This window comes from Solanum stenotomum, chromosome 6, assembly GCF_019186545.1.
Source record: "Solanum stenotomum isolate F172 chromosome 6, ASM1918654v1, whole genome shotgun sequence".
NCBI classification, from domain to species: domain Eukaryota; kingdom Viridiplantae; phylum Streptophyta; class Magnoliopsida; order Solanales; family Solanaceae; genus Solanum; species Solanum stenotomum.
In genome coordinates this window covers 40179083-40205458 of record NC_064287.1, presented here as the reverse complement: position 1 = coordinate 40205458, position 26376 = coordinate 40179083, and the positions used below count along the sequence as shown (strand labels likewise).

The following is a 26376-nucleotide window of genomic DNA, read 5'->3' as shown; positions in this document are numbered from 1 at the left end:
TTTTTGCGATCATTGTTCTTCAATGACAGAAGGATTCAAAAGACTAAATCAGACGATCGAGAGACTAGAAACTGAAAAAGGAAAAATGACACAACATATCCACTCATTACAAGAGAGGATAAGGTTTTTACTTGAAAATACTAATCAAACCATACCATTACAAATACAAGACTACCCAAAAGGACCAAAGAGTTCTCCATCTCATTACAAAATGGATAAGACGGGTGTATATTCCCCAACGAATGTAGAAAGAGCTATTGTATTAGCTAGAGGTACAACTAGTCCCGTTCAAACGGTAGCGGGTAAAGACTCATCAAATCCGTTGATGGCTGACACTTTGCCAAAAAGTGTAAGGATTCTGCCAGCAAATTTCAATACGGTGGCAGAGACAAGCAAAAAGACAAAGGGATTCTTACAAAAAAGAAAAAAAAAGAATAGAAAAAATAATAACAAGTTCCCTTTACAAGTTACTCAAATAAAAAGAATAGGCTAAAGAGATTATACAAGAAAAAATCATACAAGAAAACCTAAAACCAGAGCCAGAACCAACAGATTCTGATCCGGAAGACACAGGGAGTAGAAGTGATGAGAACGATCTATCAATAGACCAATTTACTCAACACTATGACCCAAATGAAGACAATGATTCAGGAATGAGTTTTAACTCCGAAATTCTACACAACCTTGATACCTAAAGAAATACGTAAGCAATGATGTAAACAAAAGAAGACAAAAAGACTATGTAAGCAATGACATCACAAGCCACTACTATAAAGAAGACTCCACTACCTATAAAGAAGAACTCCACTCTTCAGAAACAGACAAGAAAAAGGATAATTATTTTGAACCATGTGACGATGGGGCTCAAAGAGCACCCGACATCAAAGAGAGATTATTTTCAACATTTGAAATCCGAACTTCAAATCCGGATCTACTCCTATAAAGAGAGACCATTGGCAAGAAGAGAAAGACAGAGCGAAGAGTAAACATAGCATACAACAAAGAAGAAAGTTAGTTCTAAGATTTAAGTTTACATATTTACTTTCCCTTTCAAGAATAAAAAGAGTGTAAGTGTTTGTCGTGTTTGTGTACAAAGAGTGCGAGTGTTTATTTTCTGCAAGTAGCTGCAAGGTCACCCGGGGACTTTCGAAAGGGAAACCTCATTCCGACCATTATCACGTAAGTAGTTATATGTTTTATAGATCTCAGTAAGTTTCTCCCTATATAATGTATTTATTATGTAATGTTATTATGAATGTATAATATGATGTTTATATTACTATGATGTTAATATGTTTCATATATTCCTTACATTACTCTTAGTAAATGGTTAGTTTTTTACCTTCTTAGTAACCCCGATGGATTAACATGTAAATGCCTAAGGAAGTTGAAAGTCTGTCATGGTCAGGGAATCAAAAGGACTGTGTATCTCAGGGTGTGGTTAAAGAAGCAGGTGCTAAGAACATGGGTTAAAGAAAAGAGATGAACAGAGTAAGGTGAAGAGATATGAACATTTTTTAAAAAAAATTGGGAGAAATTACACAGATTTAGTAACAAAAAAACTACTAAACTAGATAATGGAGCAGGACCCTCAATTATGGAACTCAGTAATAGATGTATGGAAAGGAATAGTAATAGCAAATTATATATATCATTATAGTGAAACAGATGCACAAACCATGTATAGATACCTGGAAACCTTTTTAGGAGAGTCAATTAAAGGAATGTGGGAAGCATACAAAGTAGCTTACCCTCAAGAATTCCAAGAACTAGTAACTATGGGACCAAACCCGTATAATTTTACTAATAAAATACACAGCCTAATAACATGAGAAGACCCTAATAGTGGTTTAGTAGTATTACAAAAGAATGCATTAATAAAACTAGAACAACTTAGTAAATCAAATTGGAGTTATATAAAAAGCTTCTTAAAAGACTATTTTTACTATTGCGCCATAAGTGGAAATGTTTTTGACCTAAGTTTAGGAAAAAAACTTTTTAACAAATTCTCTGGAGCCTTAGGAAGAGAAATAGAAGAAAGATGGAATAAAAGAGAAGGAGTAGTACAAAATCCAAATGTGAACTGGTCAATAGGACATAAAATACAGCATGTCATGGAAATATTACAAGAAAAATGTACTAATATACAAATACAAAAGCAACTTAAGTCAAATGAGACAAGATTTTGTAAAAACATTTATACAACACAAAGTTATGATCAAGATACACCAAAACGAAAATATAAAAAGAAGTATCAAAATAATCAAGAATATAAACCTAGGAAGAAATACTATCTAAGGAAATCAACGGCCAGGAAGCCTTACTTAAATAAAGACAGAAATGTAAGAAAACATAATAATAACAGAATTTACAAGAACATGATAGCCTGTTTTACATGTGGAAGTGAAGAACATTTAGCAAATAATTGTCCTGGTAGAAATAATAGCAGAATAAGAAATGCCCAACTTATAGAAGACTTCCAAGAAACCCTGATAAATATCGAGTTTAGTAGTTTTTTTGTTACTAAATCTGTGTAATTTCTCCCAAAATTACTTTTTTTTTAAATGTTCATCTCTCTTCACCTTACTCTGTTCATCTCTTTTCTTTAACCCATGTTCTTAGCACTTGCTTCTTTAACCACAACTTGGGATACACAGTCCTTTCAGTTCCCTGATCATGGCGGACTTTCAACTTCCCTAGGCATTTACAGGTTAATCCATCGGGGTTACTAAGAAGGTAAAGAACTAACCATTTACTAAGAGTAATTTAAGGAGTATATGAAACATATTAACATCATAGTAATATAAACATCATATTATACATTCATAATAACATTACATAATAATACATTATATAGGGAGAAACTTATTGAGATCTAGAAAACATATAACTACTTACATGATAATGGTCGGAATGAGGTTTCCCTTTCGGGAGTCCTCAGATGACCTTACAGCTACTTGCAGAAAATAAACACTTGCACTCTTTGTACATAAACACGACAAACACTTACACTCTTTTTATTCTTGAAAGGGAAAGGAAATATGTAAACTTAAATCTTATAACTAACTTTCTTCTTTGTTGTATGCTCTGCTTACTCTTCGCTCTGTCTTTCTCTTCCTGCAAATGGTCTCTATTTATAGGAGTAGATCCGGATTTGAAGTTCGGATTTCAAATGTTGAAAATAATCTCTCTTTGATGCCGGGTGCTCTTTGGGCCACATCGTCACATGATCTTGAAAGACTTTTTTCAAAATAATTATCCTTTTTCTTGTCTGTTTCTGAAGAGTGGAGTTCTTCTTTATAGGTAGTGGAGTCTTCTTTATAGTAGTGGCTTGTGATGTCATTACTTACATAGTCTTTTTGTCTTCTTTTGTTTACATCATTGCTTACGTATTTCTTTAGGTATCAAGGTTGTGTAGAGCTTCAAAGTCAAAACTCATTCTTGAATCATTGTCTTCATTTGGGTCATAGTGTTGAGTAAATTGGTCTATTGATAGATCGTTCTCATCACTTCTACTCCCTGTCTTTTCCGGATCAGAATCTGTTGGTTCTGGCTCTGGTTTTGGATTTTCTTGTATGATTTTTTCTTGTATAATCTCTTTAGCCTTTTCTTTTTCTTTGAGTAACTTGTAAAGGGAGCTTGTTATTATTTTTTCTATTCTTTTATTTTGTTTTTTCTTTTTTGTAAGAATCCCTTTGCCTTTTTGCTTGTCTCTGCCAATATCGTATTGAAATTTGCTGGCAGAATCCTTACACTTTTTGGCAAAGTGTCAGCCATCAACGGATTTGATGAGTCTTTACCCACTACCGTTTGAACGGGACTAGTTGTACCTCTAGCTGATACAATAGCTCTTTCAACATTCGTTGGGGAATGTACACCTGTCTTATCCATTTTGTAATGAGATGGAGAACTCTTTGGTCCTTTTGGGTAGTCTTGTATCTGTAATGGTATGGTTTGATTAGTATTTCCAAGTAAAAACTTTATCCTCTTTTGTAATGAGTGGATATGTTGTGTCATTTTTCCTTTTTCAGTTTCTAGTCTCTCGATAGTCTGATTTAGTCTTTTGAATCATTCTGTCATTGAAGAACAATGATCGCAGAAAATTATTTTGTATGTATCCTTTTGAATATTGTATTGCAAAAAAGGTCTTGAAGTCTGTCTTAGAGCTGGGCTTATGAAATAATTAGGCCCAAGAGCTCCTCTAGCATTGTCTAGTGCTTCATTCAAATCATTGAATCCTTTAAAAAGTGGGGTAGAAAAGTCTTTGATTGAGTCTATTACTTCTATCCATGTCTGAAAAAGTCTTGGCTATTTTCCTTGAACTACTACGTGGAATCTGAATTTTTTATCCTCATTTTTGTCTGTAAAATAATGGCTTAAAGAATTTACTACTGAAATGAAATAACTATTGTCTCTTGGAATTTTGTTGTATGCTATCCACAGGTTGTCTTTTAGACATCTTTGGGGTTTATCTATCTTTGTTTCTGGTTTTACCCTGAAACTTAGATTAGATGGAGGATAGAAAATTAGATTTTGTTTTCCAAAATGTAGTCGTTCCATGCTTGTAGCATTTAGTCTTGCTTCTTTGACTCTTGTTTGTGGTTGAAATAAAGTGTTTCTTAATAGAGTCTGCAAATATAAGTCTTTGTCTTTCTGTCCACTTGAATTTGAACTGGATGCCTTGTCTTTGCCTGTACTCATTCTGAAAATTAATAATTAATTTACTCATTCTAAGAATTAATAATTAGTTTCTGAAAATTAATAATTAGTTTTCATAAGTTTGCTTAGTTGATCAGCTAAGGAATTATATTTTGCCTTTATATGTTCTAGAGATATATTATAGATTGATGTAGCGTCTAAAAAATTTAGCCATCATTTTTTACTATTATTTTTTCCTTCTATTTTCTGGTGGAATTTCACAATAGCCTCGCAATCTGTTCTTACCAAAATTTCTTTTTTATTAATAATATATAATTTAAAACTATTTAATCCATATATGACTGCTAGAATTTTTGCATCTATGTTACTCATGTTTCCTTTTTCCTTGTACTTTCCACTATGATAGGCGCAAATTTTTTCATCTTTCTTGTCTCCATATTTATTGTTCTGTGTTTTTAATACTTGGTCCCCATCCTTCTATACTCCCGTCAGTTTTCACTATTGGGTAGTCAGTTTCTAGTGGGAGGGCTAAATCTGGTATATTTTTAACCATTTGTTTAAGCTTTTGTACTAGTTTTATGTCTTCCATATTGAAAGTCTTTTGTCCATAAATTCTTGTCTTAGAATATAAGGGTCAGGCTATTTTTCCTAGGTCATTTATAAATTTCGTGCATAATTTAATATTCCTAGAAAGTTTTGTAAGTCTTTAGTATTATCTAATTCATCAGGCATGTCGAGGACCTTTTTTGCTATATGGGGTTGTAACTTTATCTTTCCATTTCCAATTTCTACCCCTAGGAATTTTATAAGACTTTTACATAATTCCATTTTCTTTTTGCTAATTATAATTCCATTGTCTATATATAGTTTAAACACTGTTTGTAAATGTCCTAGATGTTCGTTGGTATTATTACTAAATACTAGTATATCGTCTACATATACTAAAATAAATTTTTATAATTTCTAAATATGTTATCCATCTTTCTTTGAAAGATTGGAGGAGCTGTTTTTAAACCGAAGGGCATTACTAACCATTCGAAATGTCCTTCTGGGCAAGTAAAGGTTGTCATTCTATACTGTCTTCATGCATTTTGATTTGCCAGTATCCGGATTTACAATCAAACTTACTAAAAAAATTTCTTCCTTGTATTCTATTTATTAATTATGTTTTGTCTAGTAGTTTATATCCATCCATTCTTGTATTGTCATTAAGTCTTTTATAGTTTATTACCATTCTAGCTTTTCCTCTTAATATTTCATTATGATTTCTTACCATAAATGCGGTTGACCTATGTCTTGAAGTTGATCTTCTTATTCCCAGTGCTTCAGAGGTCTTTCTCCAATTATTTCTAATTTATCTAAGATGGAAATCACTTCCTCTGAGTCTTTCTGATTTTTTATGACTCCAATATGTTGTAATTCTTTTTTGAAATTGTAAAGTTTTGTATTTATTTCTATTAAGTTATAACTTTTTTCTAGTTGTAAATCAGATAAACTTAATAATTCAATTTCTTCAATTTCTTCAATAACATGTATCTTAGTACAATTACATTCTTTTTTTTCTTTTCTTTTTTTAAATGTTCATCTCTCTTCACCTTACTCTGTTCATCTATATATGTGTGTATTTTGATAAAATATTACGATCTCATGTATTCTAAAAATAGAATTAAATTATGATTTCATAAACAAAGCAGTTGTCAAGTAATTTTTTATGGTGATTGAAGGAATTCCAACATTATGTATAATTGAAGGTAGTTGTTAAGGAAATTTTGAATGGTAAAAATTAGAGAATTTTACACAAATCTGATAGTGTTAAGAACTAATTACATCTTATCTTTATTTTTTTCTAAATTATAAAATATTTTTAAATTTGGTGAAATTCGGATACATCTCAAAATATCCCGATACGTTGCGTCTCGATTTCAGATGCATCCCTCAACGTCCCGATCCAATCAGGGGCGGACCCACATGGAGTCTGACGGGTGCTCGAGCACCCATTAACCTCATCTCGGAATATATATATCTATGTAGAAATTAAGAGGTATTTGTATAAAATTAACATAGAGCACCCAATAAATAAATGATTTGATTGGCCCATTGACTCTTGAGTGGGTGCTTAAGGCTCTTTTAGTGTTGTTGAGCTCGAGTTTGAATCTCATTGTTAACATGTTTTTTTTTATATTTTTGACTCTACCACTTTCAGAGCACCCACAACCTTAAAATCCTAGATCCGCCACTGGATCCAACGCGTCTTTGTTTTGGATACATCACTCAACATTCTGATACATCGCGTACGTCTTGATACATCACGTAAATGTATCCGACTGATGCATTGCGTAAAGTGATGTATTTGAGAATATAAAAGACTATATTTTTTTTGTAATTTTTAGGTATGATAAAATAAGTTGGATATTTAAGTAATTTTTGCTTTAAATTAATCTACAATATGTCATTAGTTAATATTTAGTCACAAATAATTTTCTATTCAACAAATCTGGAACAACTTTTTCTCTTATCCTAATAAAATAATTTTATCCATTTATCAACAAACTTTGAATCTTATGGCAGATAACATAAAATCGTGAGGTAACTTTTGATGAAAATATTTTTCTTCCTTGATAGCCTTCTAATAAACAATCATTGATCAAATGAATTAGGATTTTCAATTGACAAAAAAATAATTTTAAAAAAACTTAATTATCAAGTAAATAAGATAATAATTTTAAATATTTTTCAATATATACTTTTTGCTTATTGCGCGAAAACGTATACTAGGTTATTAGAAATATATAAAATTATTAAGAACCCTACTTTTGTTAGAAACCATACATATTTATAACTTTCTTTAGAGTAGTTATCTTATGCAAAACGACGCTTAATCGATCTTTTGTACTAGTCCAACATGTAGTAAAATCTTATCCATAATTTCGTAATCAGATAATTCATAGCTCATTTGTTTTCATTAAAATTAAAATATTTTAATCTAAACACACATATTAATATTAAGATGCCATATTTAGATCTAATTTTTTTTTGAGTTCAAGTTTTATGCACCGTCTGTATATAAGATTTTCTACACCGTCGGATTATTTTTAAGATAAACATGATAACTTAATGAAGTAATTAATAAAATATCTTTTTGAATATAATTATAATTACGATAAAATATAATAAAATAAGTCCTCTTTCTTCCCTAACTAAAATTAATTCATAGTTATCTTCTTAATTAACCAAGTTTATTTGCTTTTCGCATTCCGGTCGGATGTTATCGCTAGTCATTCTGCATATATATAGTATATTTATATTTAAACAGAATAAGTAAAGAATTTAAATAAATGATAATTAAAATATTATATCAAGAAATATCTTTTTAAAAAAATATTATTTGTAACGGATGCTTGAGAAATGCAAGGAGTCAAGTCCGGTAGTTACGTTAATACAAAACAAATAAAAGTGTAATATCAAATTAGTTATATAGTTTTTACTAGGTCAATTAAGTTAGCTACCCACTTTCTTTTTTATTATATATATAATAAATAGAATAAATGGTAAGTATTAATTAATTATTGATATAAGTAAAAATTAGTAGTTATAGAATCCGTATCTAACAAGAATTAAATTATCTACTAAAAACTAGGATTTAGGGGTGGGTTAATTACCTTACCTTACCTATATAAATAGGAGACTTTGGCCTATAAAAATATATTCTCAGTTTTGCTTCTCTTGTGAAAAAAAAAAAACTAAGGAAGAAGACTAGAAATTCATGTTAAACTCCTTCTTCTTCTCTTATTTCTCTTACTCTTTGTTCTCTCACAAAATTTTCATTCTTATTTACATTAATTAGTCTATTTATATTTTGTTTTAGATTTAGATTTTTAGATATTTCCTCATGGCTCGTGTTGGTGAAAATGGAGTTAATAATGCAATCGATACAAGGACTAAGGAGCAAAAAGCAATCGATGAATGGCTACCAATAACATCGAACCGGAATGCGAAGTGGTGGTACTCAACTATGCATAATGTTACCGCTATGGTTGGTGCTGGTGTTCTTAGTCTCCCTTACGCTATGTCTCAGATGGGATGGTAATTATTTCTTTATTTCTTTTTTTATTGTGATTTGTGTCGAATATAAATATTTTAGATATGGTATAGTAAAATAGTCATGATTCGTATTTTATCTAATTGATATTATCTTATACCATAGTTTTTTTTAAAAAATTAGGTTTTGTAACTTTTGAAAGATTTTTAAAATGCAGTCCATTTGCAATTGAGGGTACGAAAAAATCGGAAAAGTTAATATATATCCTTAATTATTGCCCTTTTATTTGGTAAACAAATATTCCTTTACCCATTTAATATTTTTCCAGGTATGATAGTATCTAAAAATATTAGTCATGATTTTTAAACCACTAATATTCTACAATCTTTAATAATTAATTTTTTAAATTTTGTAATTAGAGAAAATCTCGTATGCACGCTTTTACAATGCAAATGTAGGAAAAATTAACAATTATATGAATTAAATCAAAACATATATTTTGAGCTTCTTTTTTTCTTGCTAATGAGTAAATTTGTGTTTGTTACATTTTCAATTCAACAATTTCTTATACATATAGTAATAAATTTGCATTTGATATAACCAGCAGACCTTACCACTATCTTGTGGAGATAGAGAGCCAGCAGACTTTACCACTATCTTGTGGAGATAGAGAGACTGTCTGACTATTAACACATTCGTTCATATTTTCAAATGGTTTATCACTACCTTGTGGAGTTAGAGAGACTGTCTGTTACCGAGTATTACCACTTGTTTTTTTTCTTTTCTGAGTCTGTTTGTTACATTTCAATCCAACAATTTCTTATACATGTATATAGTAGTAATAAATCTGCATTTGATATAACCAATAGACCTTATCACTATCTTATGGAAACAGAGAGAGTGTCTGTTATCGAGTATTAGCATATTCGTTCATATTTTCAAATGGTTGTGTTTATGCAGGGGAGCTGGTGTAACAGCAATGTTACTATCATGGATTATAACATTTTACACGATCTGGCAAATGGTTGAGATGCATGAAATGATTCCGGGGAAGAGATTTGACAGATATCATGAACTAGGTCAATGCGCGTTTGGTGAAAAACTTGGCCTCTGGATTGTTGTTCCACAACAAATGATCGTAGAGGTCAGCACTTGTATTATCTACCTGGTAACTGGTGGTAAATCATTGCAAAAATTTCAAGAAATTATACTCCCAAACGTGAAACCATTCAAACTCACTTATTTCATCACCATCTTTTCATCCATCGAGTTTGCCCTATCTCTGTTACCAAATTTCAACTCCCTCTCCTCTGTTTCATTTGTCGCGGCTGTTTTATCCATAGCATATTCTTTTATAGCATGGACTGCATCAATAAAAGAGCACGCGATTGGGACACAAGTAGTGAGTTATGGTCCAAGAAGTAGTAAAAGTTCAGATAATGTGTTTATGTTTTTGAGTGCATTAGGTAATATAGCATTTTCATATGCTGGACATAATGTTGTTCTTGAAATTCAAGCTACTATTCCTTCAACACCAGAGAATCCATCAAAGAAAGCTATGTGGAAAGGTGTATTGATAGCTTATATTATAGTTGCGATATGCTATTTGCCTGTTGCTTTCGTTGGATATTGGGTGTTTGGTAATGGAGTTGATGATAATATTTTGCTAACACTACATAGACCTGTTTGGCTTGTTGCTGCTGCTAATATTTTCGTAGTCTTTCATGTCATTGGAAGTTACCAGGTAACATACATATATATATATATCCAATTACTCTACTTTTGCATTATTGAAGTCGTTGTATTAATGGTTGAAAATCACTTTAGGTTTATGCAATGCCAGTGTTTGACATGTTTGAGACATTCGCGGTGAGGTCAATGAAATTCAAACCTTCATTTCTCCTACGTTTTGTCGTGCGTATGGTTTTTGTTGGTAAGCTAGCTTTTAGTAAATATTTATATCAATTTCCTTTCTTTCTTTTTTATGTAATTTTATGATATGATTTTGTTATTTTTGTAGCATTTACATTGTTTGTGGGTATCACAATTCCATTCTTTGGTGGTTTAATGGGATTCTTTGGAGGCTTTGCTTTGGCACCAACTTCATACTACGTAAGTACTCTATATATTTTATTAATCAGAAATTATAACTATATTAATTATATATTTATTTATTAACTCACATAACAAAAAATCTTTTAAGATTAATACTTATTAATTAACCTATGTATATGTCTTTTACTTTCTTTTTACAGCTTCCATGTATCATTTGGCTTATACTCAAAAAGCCCAAGAGGTTTGGCTTGTCATGGACTATTAATTGGGTAAGTTTAAACAATATGCAAGTTTGTTTTTCTATTCCCTTTCGATTTATATGATTTAATTAATTTTTTAGTCGGTCTCAGAAAAATGGGCTAACAATTTGACTTTAAAATGCCTATAATATCCCTTAATGAAATAATTTATGGTCACATCAGTGTTTATCACTTATTTTAGAGTTTAGACCATAAGTTTTAAAAAGTCTTGCTTTTTTTTTTCTTAAACTCTTGTGTCAAGAGTCAAACTAACAGTATAAAATGGAACGGAAGGAGTACTTTTTTTATCTATCTAATTACTTTATTTTATTTTTATATTGCAGGTGTGTATCATAGTGGGTGTACTTTTGACTCTTCTATCTCCTATTGGTGGAATGTGGAGCATCATTAAATCTGTCAAGACTTATAAATTCTACCAATGATAAATAAAGAAGAAGTCATTCTGATTTTTATGGAATTTAGAGATTTAGAATTGATAAGAAAAAAATATTTTCATTTGCTTATATTAATTTAGATGATTATGGTTCTTTATTCTGCCTGTTTATGTAAGGCAGAGAGAGCTTCTTCTTCTTTTTTTTCGATCAAATAAGACTAGTTCTTTTAGTTTTATCACAACTTTCAAGTCTTATTTAAGTATGAATGTTTATTGAGGTTTGAATTTTGATATTTTGATTATTCATGTGATTTTCTTTAAAATATTCAAAAGGTTTTTTTTTAGTAGCATAAAAAGAAAATAATGCAAGTTTTGGAAAACGAATTGATTTTTTTTTTTAATACATTAAAGTGCTACAAACAAAAGCAGTTGGACTTATTAACCAAAAATGGACCATGTAGTATGTAACATAATAAGAATATCAAAATTTAGTTATGCAATATGGATCTTGTTGCTGAAAACTGATTAAATGATAGATGAATGTCATTAATCGAATTAATAAGGTGTTGTCCTTAATATTTTATGAGAAAATTTCATAAAATTATAATTACCTAATTTATAAAATAGTGTTCCACTAACTTAATATTCATTTCTGTTTTAAGCAAGAGAAAATAGTAAATTTTGTTAGAGAAAGTAAAGACAATATTGTTAAATTTCATGGAGTTCTTTCTTCTTTCTATCAAAGAAGATAACAATGACGGGTTTTATAAGTCATGTGGGGTGCACATTTAAGTTTAACAATTTTTTTTTATAAATTTATTAGATTTATGGTAAATAGCCAAAATGAATATCTTTTGTAAGTTTTATTATATATTATGGACATTTCAAAAATATATATATATTAAAGATCAAAATAAACACCTTTATTATACATTAAAGATTATCTCAATCAAGTAAAATATATTAAAGACCAAAATAAAACATTACCTATATATTACTTATATTAAAATAAGGCTCTTACTCAATGCTCTCTTTTTCATTCTATAAATGTGTAGGAACTCACGGTAAAAATAATTATTTTTCACTATAAATTTGAGTATAGATCTTCAAAATTATTATGAATTTTTCATGAAAAATACAATAAAGCAACATAGTTAATAATTTGTAATATTTAAATGTTACAATAAAAATAGTATTTAGTTTATTAAATACGTATAAATTTTAGGAATCACATAGTTTTAATATGAAATTACAATCTATCCCTGTTTAGTCTGTAATTACATTAATCCCTGAAAAAGTAAAACAAACCGGATACATAATATGTAGCTCGGATACATTAAAAACTAGTTCGGATACATTATAAAATAAACAAGATACATAATATGTAGCTCGAATACATTATAAAATAATTTAGAATTAGGAGAGAAATAAGGAATTTTAGAGATATATTAGAAATAAGAAAAACATAAGACATGTATAATAATATTTCTTTGTATACAAAACAAATGAGAAATATTTTACAAACTACATCTATACTTTCATATTTTATCTTATTTTAATGACCGAGCAAAACACGAACAATCTTTTTTTTTGGATCGTTATAGATTTTCATGAGAGAGGAAAAAGGAAATTTGTGACTATAAATTACAAGAAACGGTAGAAGTGGAGGGAACGTTTTCCCGCCATTTTCCTCTCAGCTAAATTTGTTCTCTTCCTCCAACAGACCAAAAAAAACCTAACCCTAGGCTCTCGACCGCCATGGAAGAGGAGATCAAAGCTGAATTCCTGAAAAATGGCTTCAGTCTCGATGATGAAGCAGAAATTCTCAACAAATGTAAGTAAAAAAGTTGTTTTTTTTTCTCTTTTTGCTTCCTTTCTCGCAGTGTATAATGAATTCATGCGGTTATGTTCCCTGATTTGATTTTGTGCTTTTTAGGTCTTACTTTCTGTATTCAATACAGCCTAAGCCCCTCCGATCTTGTTTCTAGCTGGGAGGTCTACTCTCTCAATAGGTCAGTTTTGTAACTTTACTGAAAGCAAATCACATTTGCCTTTTTTGTATTTTGTGCAAATTTCAGTACTTTATGAAGAAGTTAGTGTACTATATAGGGAGGATCCAGAGTTCTAACTGGCTTGATGAGAAAATACAACTGCATCTGCTGCCATACCATGTTGAAGCAGTAGATCCTGTTATCTTGTAAATACCAATCTAATAGACATTTACGTATTGGAACCCAACTCTTGTTAATTAAGTCTGCCTCTTACTGAAGCATGATTGATTTTAAAAGACTTGATTTAAATAAGTTCACATGCCCTTTTTGTTGTGATAAAGGAGAGCTGAGTCGTTTAAGCTTAATATGTGGCCATTTTACTAGTGAAACAACGACTCTTTCTTGAGTTGTGAAAAAACTTGAAGATTTAAGTGGATGAAACCAACAACAACAAAGAGCCACATTTTTTTAGGAGTGAGGACTGGATCTTCAATTTGCTTAGACACTTTGGGCTTCCAGTTTTTCAGCTTCTCAAGCTAATTAGATATAACATAGTAAAATTCCATACTCGTGTTCATTGCAGAAAATATATTGACATAGTTTTTATTAGATCAGATGCTGCTAAAATTTAAAAAACCTAGTATTTTCTTGTCATTTAGTAAATGACAGGATGCAAGTATTTAGGACTACAGATATGACCTTTATCCAAAAATAAATACTCTCTTGTTAAGTTGGTCAGCGGGAATGTTGAAGAACAGAATAACAAAGTGGAAAAACACAAACACAGTGGAGCAACAAATGGATAGTCAAATAACTAGAACCACTGGATTTTCTTTCTGTTTTTCTTGATAGATATACCTAAAATTTGACTCTTTGATGTTCTTTTCACCTTTGGATACAAACTGAGGCGGCGTTAAATTTTACTCCTATGAATTGTTATTGAAATATTAACCTGAAGCTCCACTTGATGGCAATTTCTTTCAGGGGTCTGCAATTGACGGTGCAGAGTTCACATATGGGTGCGTTTCTACAACAATTACAGAATGAGCGGAGAGAGGACATTGTTAAAAAGGAACCTGGTTTACATTTCTACTCCAGTGATATTTCTATGTGAGTGTACTCCAACCTTTCTGAGTTTATGATTTTAGTATCCTTAAACCTCCCTTCTTTCCATGTCTCAACTGGGCTGACTTAATTAATAAATTGACTGTCTGGCCAATGAGCAATTAGCCTTCTTAGGACCAGGGGCCAAATATATCTCATTGTGTGCTTTCAGTAAAATCTTTTCATATTTTATATCTCTTGTGCCTGTGATTTTGGACATCTCTATTAGAGAAATACTTCCGCTAATATTAACTGATAACATGTATATATGCATATGATCCCACTTCTCTTTGAACTCTATCTGTCCTCTTGTTAATTTTTGTGAAGTGGGAAACAAAAGAAAAATTTCTGTACTTTATTAACTAACCTAAAAACAAAGGCGAACTTAGTTAAGTGGCCTCTAATGTGGAATTTAGTTTTTGCTCAGGCTACTGAAATATGTGACTTTTCGATGTTTAATGCTGAAAATATCAATGTAGGATGTTGAATGATGAATACGAGAACACAAAGGAAATCATTCTTGGTACTCCAACAGATAAACGGAAGACATCACAGTCAGAAACAATTGTTTCAGCACGAAAAACTAATGGGAGCATTTCCATCTCCAGAAAGCATTTAGAAACAATTACACCCTTTGGACAAAGAAAGAGCAAGTTTGTGGTGCAGTTTACTCTCAATGAGAACGCTAATGGAGAAAGTATGAAAATAGAAAACGATGAGGAGAACCCCAATGATGACATTATAAAGAGAGTCCAACCGATCAAAAGATGTTCTTTGCAGATCATTAGCTCTCAACCTGAGCCAGGGTGCAGGTTCATGTATGACAGGATGGAAAATAAGGTACTTATCATGTTACAGTTGTAGAATACCCAGGTTTTTCCGCTACAAAGTCCTTACTAAGTTTTTTCTTGTATCAGTTTAATTTTCTTGAAAACCGAATAAAGGATCACACAACAGCACTTGTAGCCTCTGGACTGCACGAGGAACCAACTGATCCTACAGTTGCTTCACAGGTAACATCTTTGCTTCTGAAGTATGAATTCCCTCTCCAAATATTTGCACTGGTGTTCTGCTGTTTTTGCACTATAATGCAATCACAAGTATTAAAAGTCCTGCACATAAGTGCATTGTACTGTCTTGGTGCTTTTTCAATAACTATCTTGATTTCCATATTGGTGAAGGGACATATTTTAACTCTTTTATGGACCCTGGTGTTTCAGAGATCTGTATTTGCTGTTGGTATGATTTGTTGTGAGGAAGAAGGGCGTTTGAAGGAAAAGCCTATTTTACTGCAAAGCAGGTAAGGAAATTCTGTGTGCATATAATTAGCCTTTCACTTTCCCTGTGAATTCAATGCTTTATTTTCGAAGGTGTTGGTCTCAATGTTTTCAACAGTTTGCAGATGGTCCACCCTGGTTGAATTTATCACCAATTCACTTCGTAAGCATTTGAATATTTAGACTTTAGAGGATTCCACACCCTTCTATCGCTCTTGGTCAAGTCTGTCAACAATAGTTGAAGTATGATAATTACATCATATTCTTAGAAGCTTATTATGCATATTGCCGTTGATATATTTTCTAGCATGGACATTGAATTCATTATTTCACAATATTGACATGCTTGATAAGTGTCAGAGAAACATAGAGAATTTTCCATCTATTTTTATGTAAATTTGTCTGTCCATGGATATGCTGCTCATTATAATTAACGATATCTAGTTGCTGACAGCGTTGAGCATTCCGGAGGTCAACGTGTGCGCCTTGACTTGCAAAACTTGGACCACTTTTCTGTTTTCCCTGGCCAGGTATTTTTAAACAGTGCATCCGTTATTTTATTAGTACTTCAAAATGTTGAACAAAGAATGAACCTCAAATATTCATACTCAGGTGGTTGGTGTTGAAGGGCATAACCCAAGTGGCCATTGTCTCATTGCATCAAAGATTGTTGACTGCATTCCTTTGTCAGCTTCTTCCACGGAAAATCTCCCACCTACAAAGAAACAAGCAATGGATCAATATCTTCAGTCAACCAGTGCCGTGGTTGCAATGCCAGAGCTATCATTGGTGTGTAAGCTTGTATTGCATATAAATCTACTACAAAAATTAAAAGTAAGAGTGAGATATGTGTAGTTGGGTTAGTAATGGTTGAAATCTATTTATGAAATTATATGAATAGATGAAATGACTGTTATACTAAGAAGTATCCTTGGATTTGGGTGTTTGTCTCCCATGCCTGCCTTTCTCATTATGAGAAACTTAAGGATACTGACACCTCATTTCAAATCTGTTACCTTTTAGCTTGCCATTTGGCAACAAACAATGTTGGAGTGCATTTCAGAGATATGGGTTGCCTTATTAGTGGCGGTAACCCATGCAGGCTTGTTAAACCACCAAGTTGAAGAGCTCTGACAGCCCTTTACAAGAATTCATTTAAAAGAGGAATACTTTGCATATTTTTATGTATGTCATATGATGAATATTACCTTCCTTAAGGGAGTCTTCTGGTTTGCAAATTTTGCTGTTCTCATTATCCATTTAGTTTTGTGTGGGTATGTTTGTTTGCCCACTTCCTTTTTCCTTTATTTTCTTGAGCTTAATTAAAAGAACTGACTACAGTGTATATGAAGAAAGGGACTGCATGCTTTGGTTCTACCTTTTGGATCTGCAACCAATCTCTTTTCTGCAATAGATGATTATACCATCCATTCTCTAAGAATTCTTCCTTTTTTGTGTCTTCTCAACATTTTACGTCCTTGTTCAGATTATAGCTGCGGGTCCTTTTACAACAGTTGATAACTTATTCTTTGAACCTCTTGCTGAGCTTCTGTCGTACGCGCGGCGCAAGCAGCCTCAGTTGATCATACTGGTATTGGGTTTACACCTCTCATGCCAAAGTTGTATGTAACTCTTTTTATTAACTGATATAGAAATTTCATTTTACGTTTGTAAATTCTCTTGACAGCTAGGACCATTTATAGATTCAGATCATCCTGAGATCAAGAAAGGAACTGTAGATAGGACATTTGATGAAATCTTTCAGGATGAAATTCTTGCAAGGGTATCTGTATATAGAAAACTTCTTTTCCTTTTCGAATTGAGTTTGGCCTATATGTTTATTTAATTTCCTTCCATTGGTTGGTTTTCAGTTAAGAGACTATGTAGAGTATATGGGTTCTGCTGCTCGTGTGATTCTTGTTCCATCTGTACGAGATGCTAGCCATGACTTCGTTTACCCTCAGGTGAGAATCTCCATCAGCTTAGTCATCTTGTTTGGTGTCATATTTGACGTACAATATTGAAACATCTTTTTTGTTGCTTACAGCCAGCCTTTGACATTCAGTCGCCCGATCTTGAACATCAGGTATGCAGTGTACTGCCACACGTCAATTGTTCCCTAGAGAAGAAAAAATAGTCTGGTGATGTACCATTACTAACAAAGATTTTAAATTTTTCCAGATAAATAGCATTACAAATCCTGGGATATTCTGTGCAAATGAGGTAGAAGCTGATATTTCAAATAACTGCATTCCCTTGTGTTTTCTTAACTTCTAAACATGCTTCTCTTCTCACATTCAAGATGCAAGCTCGATTTATTCTCACTTATAATTAATCTGAAGAATCTTGCAATAGTTCTGCCAATGCTGTCTGCCTGTAGCTAGACTGTAAAAATTGAATCGAGGATGACGTGAAAATAAAAGTTGGACTATACATCAATACTAAATATCTATCTCAGTAAACAGTTGTGAGATTACTTTTACCTCTTGCCCCAAGTGTAAGTGGATGTCTACATGCTATTCCAGTTCTTGATGTTGTGTTATATTCAGGTGAAAGTGGCTTGCTGTACGGTTGATGTTCTTAAACAGCTCAGTGCAGAGGAAATTTCACGAAATCCACAAGGGGGATCCAAGCAACGGATGACAACTCTTGCGAACCATATCTTAAACCAGCGCAGGCATGTTTCATGGGACACCATTTGTGATTCCTCGTTTATGCAGAAGCTCAGCTAACCTAATATTTTCTGAATCCTTTGTCTGTTTGGTCTTTTTTGCAAACTGCAACAGCTTCTATCCTCTATATCCACCAGCTGAAGGCGTACCCATTGATTTCTCTCTAGCTCCAGAAGCTCTTCAGATGTCGACAGCCCCAGATATACTTATTTTACCCTCAGATTTGGCTCACTTTGTTAGGGTAAGATGAGCTGTTGATTTCCAAACCAACATTTGTTTCTATCATCTCAACTATACCGAACTAAAGCAACAAACTCTGTCGAATAGACATGCATGCTCTTAAAAATGAAGATACACACAATCAACTTTTGAAATCCTTCTTAATTCCTCAATTTAATCTTCCTGCAGGTGATCTCCCTTGGGGAAATAAGTGAAGGAGAAGAAGTGAAGTGCATATGTGTGAATCCTGGACGACTTTCAAGGGGAGAAGGAGGAGGTTTCTTCGTGGAGCTTAACTATCATAGAAGCTGTGATTCATCGAGTGCTTCAGTCCTTCGTATATAACATTGAGACACACACTAATCTTCCTGCAGTTCATGTGTTTAGCAGTAGCAAAGATTGTGGAAACCCATGAACTAAGTCACAGCAACGACTATGAAGAACTGGGGCAGACGGCTTGTCATGGATACCCAAAAAAGAAACAAGTGACTAGTCATGCTGTAGCTGCATCTATTCCCTTGGTAATTTCACACTTCCCCTTGTTTCCTATGTTAATATTAAGGAAGTCATTGTTCTGTCCAGCCGGTTATAGCTTCCTAGGACCTCTCTGAGGTCAAATGTAGGAGGTTTATTTATACCCGAGAAGTTGTACTGCCTTTGGCCATAGGAAGTAGAAAATGTAACATAGAAACTACTATCACTATGTGTTAGTTCTTGGAGGATCCTTTTCTATATGATGAAATACAATATTGCAAGGGTAAAGGGTTGTCAAGTGTCCCTTTAATTTTTTCTTATACTTGAGTTTGCAAGAGTAGTTATTTTCAGTTTCTGGGAAGTGTTAGATTGAAATATGTGAAAAATTGATTACAAAGGGTAAAACAAATATATATTATTTTTTTTCAGAAACTCAAATTTAACTTTTGAGAAGTGGCACCACCTTTTGCCCAATTTGCAAGTAGAACCAATCTGTTTCAATCAATTTTATAACTTGAGCAATATGCTAAATATATGAATGATCCAGATGACAGTATATATGTTATTTTAATGTGTTTAACAGGTGCTAAGATAGGACCAAAAACTCTATGTCATTACAAGAACTTCAAGTAAACTAGAAGCAAAGTAAATAACAAAATATACGGACTAAAAGAAATGACATTGGAAATTGCTTCCCTTTTGGTTTTGTTATGTTTTTGTAAGACAATGAACAACTTGAACACTCTTCTTATATGTATGTATCTAAACAAGAAACTAAAGAAAGATGAAGAAAATAGTCATTTAAATCAGTGTTTTACGCAAGATGTAAGCTTGAGACAGGGATGTAAGTCTCAAGGATCTACGGGCGTATATCTAACAAAAGTACAACTTTCAATAATTCCGCAAATAAATTTAAATAAATCATCTTATAGTGTAGAAAAAAATTATTACAATTATTATATAGCATCATCCATCTCAATATCTACGAGTCCTCCCATCTCCAACTAATATTTGCATTGATTATTGTTTATATATTTTAAAGGAAAGAATAAAAAGTGCAAGAGTAATGACAAAAAATGGATAAACATAGTAGTATGAAATCTACATCCTAACAGACTAAGGGGTCGTTGGTACAAAAATTAATAATACAGAGATTAGTAATACTGGGATTAGTAATGTAGAGATTAATAGTGCAGAGATTAGTAATGCAGGGGCCAGGGATTATATTTACCAAGTGTTTGGTTCATTGTTTTCCACCTCATCTTGTGTTTGGTTTAAAACTTTGTAAAAAATTTCTTTCCAATTATACCCTTGAATTATATGTAATTGGGTTAAGGTTAATAATTGCCAGACAATATTATTTTTTATGGCCTTCTAACTAGCTATGAGAAGAACAATTTTGTTGTCATGTTTGCCTCTTTTTATTCACTTAAATTATTTGAGGATAAATAATTGTCATCTTAGTAAATTGATCACTTACAAAATATCAATTTCAATTTAAAAAAAGATTAACTATCAACTTTTAAAATTGAAAAAAGACGGTAAACACTAGTAAAATTGAATAAACCATCTACATTTATCCATAAAAATTGCAAATTGTAATTTTAATATGTATGCAATTTTATAAATTGTTCAAAATACAAATAATTAGAAAATCACACAAATATATATATATATATATATATATTTGTGTGATTTTCTAATTATTTGTATTTTGAACAATTTATATATATATATTCAATTAAGATTCAAACGTTATGTGGTGATATATTTGCCTTTTTAATTGGTTAATGTTAAACAACTCACATTTTAAATATTGTATTAATTTGTATTGAGTTTATTTAGTAACAAACAACTCTCTCCAGATAATTTGTAAGTTAATTTATTTAAATAAATTTACTATTACAAATATAAAACATAAAATCAAGAAAATAATTAAAATGATTTGAGGGATATTTTTGTCTTTACATAGTATCCCATGTATTACTAATACCATGTAGGAGGTATAACTAAGTCATGAATTAGTTATACATTGACCCAAATTTCTACCAAACATAGTAATAAATAATATCATATATAATACATGGACTATTTGTTTAAATGCGGTCTACCAAACGACCCCTAACTGTTTTAGGCACGATTATCTAAAAGGTTATTTATGACAATGTCATTTTCTATGAGAGTTGCTTTATTCATTTGTATATTTTAGAAAAAATCACAACCTGAAAAATATGATAGCATAACGTATAAATATCATTACACCAATAATAAAAAATATAATTTATATGCAAAAATACTTTTAAAATAATAATAATAAAAAATTAACGCCCAAGGCGTACAATTTATGCCCAGAACTTGTGCTCCAAAATCTAGTGTTTACACCATATGAATCTACACCTTCAATGAGCGCTCCAGATTGTTTTTGGAAAGCCTCATCCTAGAAAAAACACCTTTGAAAACACTGATTTAAACGAACAATATAATTTACAAAATACTAAATTCTTCAATCCAATAATTGAATCTATGTATCAATTACATTTCTTCAACAACTTCCTCTGTCTTTCTCTAAACAAGTTTACCCAAAGATTCATCACCCACAATATACTAACCAAGATTGCACTTACAATCACAACCATCCAAGACATCCACATAGCCCTACAAATCACACCATCTCCTTTTCCACTTGCAAAAGCCAATCCCATCTTATAAACAAACAATGGTCCAAGAATCCCTCTAACCAAACTATACAACATATAAAATACTGGTGACAATTTATCATACAATTTAGCAGCCATAGGTGTATCGATTCTTTGATATCTAGCAAGACTCCATATGTTTTGCAAAGGACTTGTGATCTCAGCTAGAACAAGAAGGCTAATAACAGTAACTCCACCATGATGAACGATGAATCGACAAGTTAAAAACACGTAAAGAGTAGCCAAATGATGAGCAATGAATAGAATATCACTTGGATGAAGGATCAAGTAATGTAAAAGATCAACTAAGAAGTAAGCAATGCTATATTCAAGAATCATTTCTTGGAATGTTGAATTTTTTTTGGAAAAATCAATAATTTGGAATGAAGTTTGGGAGATTGAGTATATGGATAAGATAGTAGCAGGGGTACCATGTACTAAAGACATTATACAACTTGAAGCATCAAATTTCAATTTTTCTTTCCAATCTTTGAAAATGATAAAATATCCAAAGATATAAATGATAGAGAAAAAAAGACTAAATCCAATAAAGTTTGGTTCCATGATTTTCAAAGTTTCCATTAGGATATCAAGAAAAGATTGAATCTTTTTTATGTAATTTTTTTTGGGGATGAAAAATTTCTAGCTATAGAGAATCTAACAAGGAAAAAAACTACTATTTATTTTCAATTTATAGGTATTAGTGAATTCTTGTAATGTGATTGATGTATGTATATATAATAAAAAATAAAAATCCCTTCGTAAAGAAGAAAGGAGCATCTCCCAACTCCCACACGTTATACTTTGTGCTAGGAGAATATTCCAAAACATGATTGATTAATAACCCCATTTGGTGATAGGGTAAGAATATTTTACATTTATTTTGGTTGAAATTCATTTATTTTGCTTAAAAAGCTAAAAGAAAAAATACTCACAATAATAATACACACATTAGAGTTAATATCTTAAAAGGTCACTGAACTATAAGAAATTATCTTCTAAAATCATTAAACTATATCTGTCACCAAAATAAATTTGACATGGCAAAATAAATTATTTTTTATGCCATGTTATTGTGGACCCCACAAATAAATAAAATTAATTTATTTTAATGTCATGTAATCATGGACCCCACAAGTAAACAAAATTATAAAATTTATTCATTTTTTATGTCTTCCCCTCTATCTTAAATTCTGTTTTTGCAATAAAATCCATAACGCTTTTTTTTGTGACTATTTCAATCAAAATTTCCTTCTTTTCAACAACATTTAAAAAAATGCTAATCAACATTGGAAATAAATGTTAAATTCAATGACATTTACTATATTGCCTCCCGTGGCCACCTTGTTACATAATCATACTTGTACATCAATTCCAATATAAATAAGCAAAACACAAGTAACATTAGAGCATTTCTAAAAATATATTACATACTAGGCTGTTATGAGCACCATTGTTAGCCAAAAAAAAAAACCAAACCACAACAATATATAGTGTCGTAATAGGTGTCTCACATAACCACAAAAAATTACAAAGATAATTTTTATACTTTGCTATGATTTCCAATCTTCTTCTTCTTCTGAAGTTCAACAATGTACTCCTTCATGACTTTTCTCTTAAAGAGTCTGCCTCTCTTAGAAGTATGAGATAGTCTAGTAGTTTCGTACCTTTAATTGCAACTTCATCAACACCTTGAGCAGCCACTACATCAGTTTGAACAACTATTACCTGTTCTTCAATTGGTGCCTTGTGAACAAAAAAAAATAATAAGAAATAAAGATATTGGTAGAGAAAGCATTCAAATTGTATTAACTTTAAAACAATCATTACCTGAGTTATGGTTGACTGATATGCCAAATTCAATCCTTGGTGATTATTAATCCACATCTCTAGGCGATACATATTTAAATAATCCCCGCCATTTGAAGCTGCTTGAGCTGGACTTATAGCCTTGAAACGACCCCAAAAATGCCCGAAAATGTGCTTCGAAAACACCTAAAATTGTAATTTCCATATATCTCAAAATCCGTGCATCATTTCGGAAATTCGACTTCATATTCTTATTCAGGGGGTCAAATTGAGTGGGAAATGAGTCTAACCCGAATTTTAGAACAACCGTATCAAAATTCGAAAATCGCAAAAAATGCGATTTTGAGGGTCAACTTTAAAGGGGCATATCTCTCAGCACACAAGGAACTGGAAGGAGCTCAAACTATCAAAATTAAAGCTCTGTGAGTTAGCTTTCCAACGCAATTTGTTTCACCTCATTCCGAGTTAGGATGAAGGAGTTATGACCATTTTCGTAAAACCTGTCCGGCAGAAAATGCAAATTCCAGTAGCCGAAAACACTGTTCACCCGCCTCAATTTTTTTTCTAAGTGTTGGGACGTTTTTTTATAAAAAGGGGACATATCCATACTTAGTCATTTAACTTCAAAACATCCAAAAACTCTCTCTAAACCCTCTCCAAAAATTCCACCAAGATCATCAACCAAATTCAAGGATCCCAAGCTTTAATTCCGGATTCAAGATTCAATCTCAAGCAATTCTCCATTCCAATCTTCATCAAGAATTCTCCAAAGTTGAGGTATGTGGGTTGATTGTGGAAACCTTCCTTTCCACAAGTCCAACCATTTATCCTCTATTTTACTTCAAGTTTATGGGTCCTTATGATCATTTATGAACTCTTGAATTATGGAATTATTACTACACATCCTATTATGGTCTATTTTTGTATATTATCATGAAATGGAATGATTATATGATGTTTATGGTTTTCATGCCTCCATGATCAAATTATGAAGGTTGTTATATATGTATATATATATGTATGTTGTTGGTGGGCTGTTTTATATGGATTTTGAAATTGGTTGGACTTAGTACTCTTGAAACACATGATTTTATTTACATGAACAAGTAGCCCACCATATGTTTGATAAAATGCCATTTATAGAATTCTTATGAAATGGAAGGTCCAATGTACGTCCTATGAGTCGGATGATTATATAAGTATTGAAATGATGATGAAATGGATACATGTATATGATTTTCTCTATATAGTGTGTGAGTCGACCAAGCCTAGCTCGGGGGGTTGTAGGCCCGGGTAACCGTATCAAGGGGTTGGTACCTTGGTTGCCTAGTACGGGGGGTAGTAGGCCCGTATAACCGTATCGAGGGGTTTGTACCTTGGTTGCCTAGTACGGGGGGTAGTAGGCCCGTATAACCATATCGAGGGGTTTGTACCTTGGTCCCTAGCTCGGGGGGTGGTAGGCCCGGGTAACCACATTGAGGGGTTTGTACCTCTTTCGCCTCTCCAAGGGGGTGGTAGGCCTTGGAAATACTATATTGATGGTCACTCACTACACATATACTATGCCCTACTAAATATGATTTTTATATAAGCATCATTATACATATCATCTCATTAATATGCTATCTATCGGGTACGATTATGCATTTTGCCTATGATGTCCATCCCTTGTTGCATTGCATTGCATCCCATATACTTAGTACATTCAAACGTACTAACGCATACTCTATGCCTACATGATGTCACCATGTAGGGACCGGAGCACCGCTTGACCCTCGTCCTCCGCGTGGCTAATACGATTTTCTATCAAGGTTATTGGTGAGTCCTCCATTCCGGGGACGTTGCTTATGATCTTTTGCTATGTATAAGACTTTTCCTTTTAGTTATGTTTTGTCTATGAGGGTGAGCCCAGTTGTTTGTCTTGGCCCCCGCTAAAGTACCTATGTTTAGAGGTGGTGTTGGACAAGTTGTGTATTATGTTTGAGCTTGATTCATCTATGGTATTTATGTATCATTTCTCTTTTTTTTCTTGCTCCCTTAGTCCCGATTTCCCCCTTGATTATGCTTATCGCTTATGGTCATTTTAATTGCTTCCGCGACCAATGATGTGTAAGATACGCTATGAGGCTTGTTTGGGGTTCCTTCGGGTTCCCCATTCGCCGGTCACGTCTAGGCCCTAGGCTTGGGTCGTGACAAGCCTCCAAATAATGGCTTGAAGATGATTCTCCGGCTTTGACAAATTTATAATGTCCTCTCGCATTATGTCCATACTTTTTGCAAATCGAACACATAACCTGCGTAGAACCTTTTTTGGATAGCTTTTGAGGTCGCCTTTTTTCAGACTTCTGCTCAGCTCTTTTTTCAGCTTTTCCAACAACTTCAACCTTTTTTTTCTTCTCTAATTCTTCAGGCTCTTTTTTCCTTGATTTGGGCTTTCTTCCTCGCTTTTTCTTCACAATTTTAGGTGGTATTACCTCTCCACAATCTACAACCTCAGGCCAGTGATCTTCTAGATTTGTTGGATTGATGTAATGTGAATATACATTCTTGAAAGTTTCAATTGTGTAGAATGTATCCACATAATCCTCCACTCTTTCACTATTTCCAATAATACATGCATATGCATGAGGACATGGTAGTCCAGTAAGTTCCCATCTTCTACATGTACAACTCTTTGCCTTCATGCCAACAATATTAACTCCACCAGGACCATCTACCGAGACTCTTGGTCCCCCTGAATAATCAATT

At 32.4% G+C, this 26376-nt stretch overlaps 2 protein-coding genes across 2 annotated transcripts; both read left to right on the top strand.

Moving 5' to 3' along the window:
* The first annotated feature begins 8548 nt into the window (after positions 1–8548).
* On the top strand, positions 8549–11435 carry LOC125868001 (lysine histidine transporter-like 2). The gene is made up of 6 exons (XM_049548595.1): positions 8549–8742; positions 9659–10442; positions 10526–10631; positions 10719–10810; positions 10954–11022; positions 11337–11435. Exons 1-6 carry the CDS (start codon positions 8549–8551, stop codon positions 11433–11435), a joined length of 1344 nt encoding a protein of 447 aa, XP_049404552.1.
* Positions 11436–13056: 1621 nt separating this feature from the next.
* On the top strand, positions 13057–19485 carry LOC125869137 (uncharacterized). The gene is made up of 16 exons (XM_049549695.1): positions 13057–13220; positions 13323–13398; positions 14362–14487; positions 14961–15321; positions 15399–15494; positions 15702–15781; positions 16213–16288; positions 16371–16547; positions 17245–17349; positions 17446–17541; positions 17630–17722; positions 17806–17844; positions 17940–17981; positions 18308–18435; positions 18545–18671; positions 18839–19485. Exons 1-16 carry the CDS (start codon positions 13145–13147, stop codon positions 18992–18994), a joined length of 1854 nt encoding a protein of 617 aa, XP_049405652.1. The 5' UTR covers positions 13057–13144; the 3' UTR covers positions 18995–19485.
* The last annotated feature ends 6891 nt before the right edge of the window (positions 19486–26376 follow it).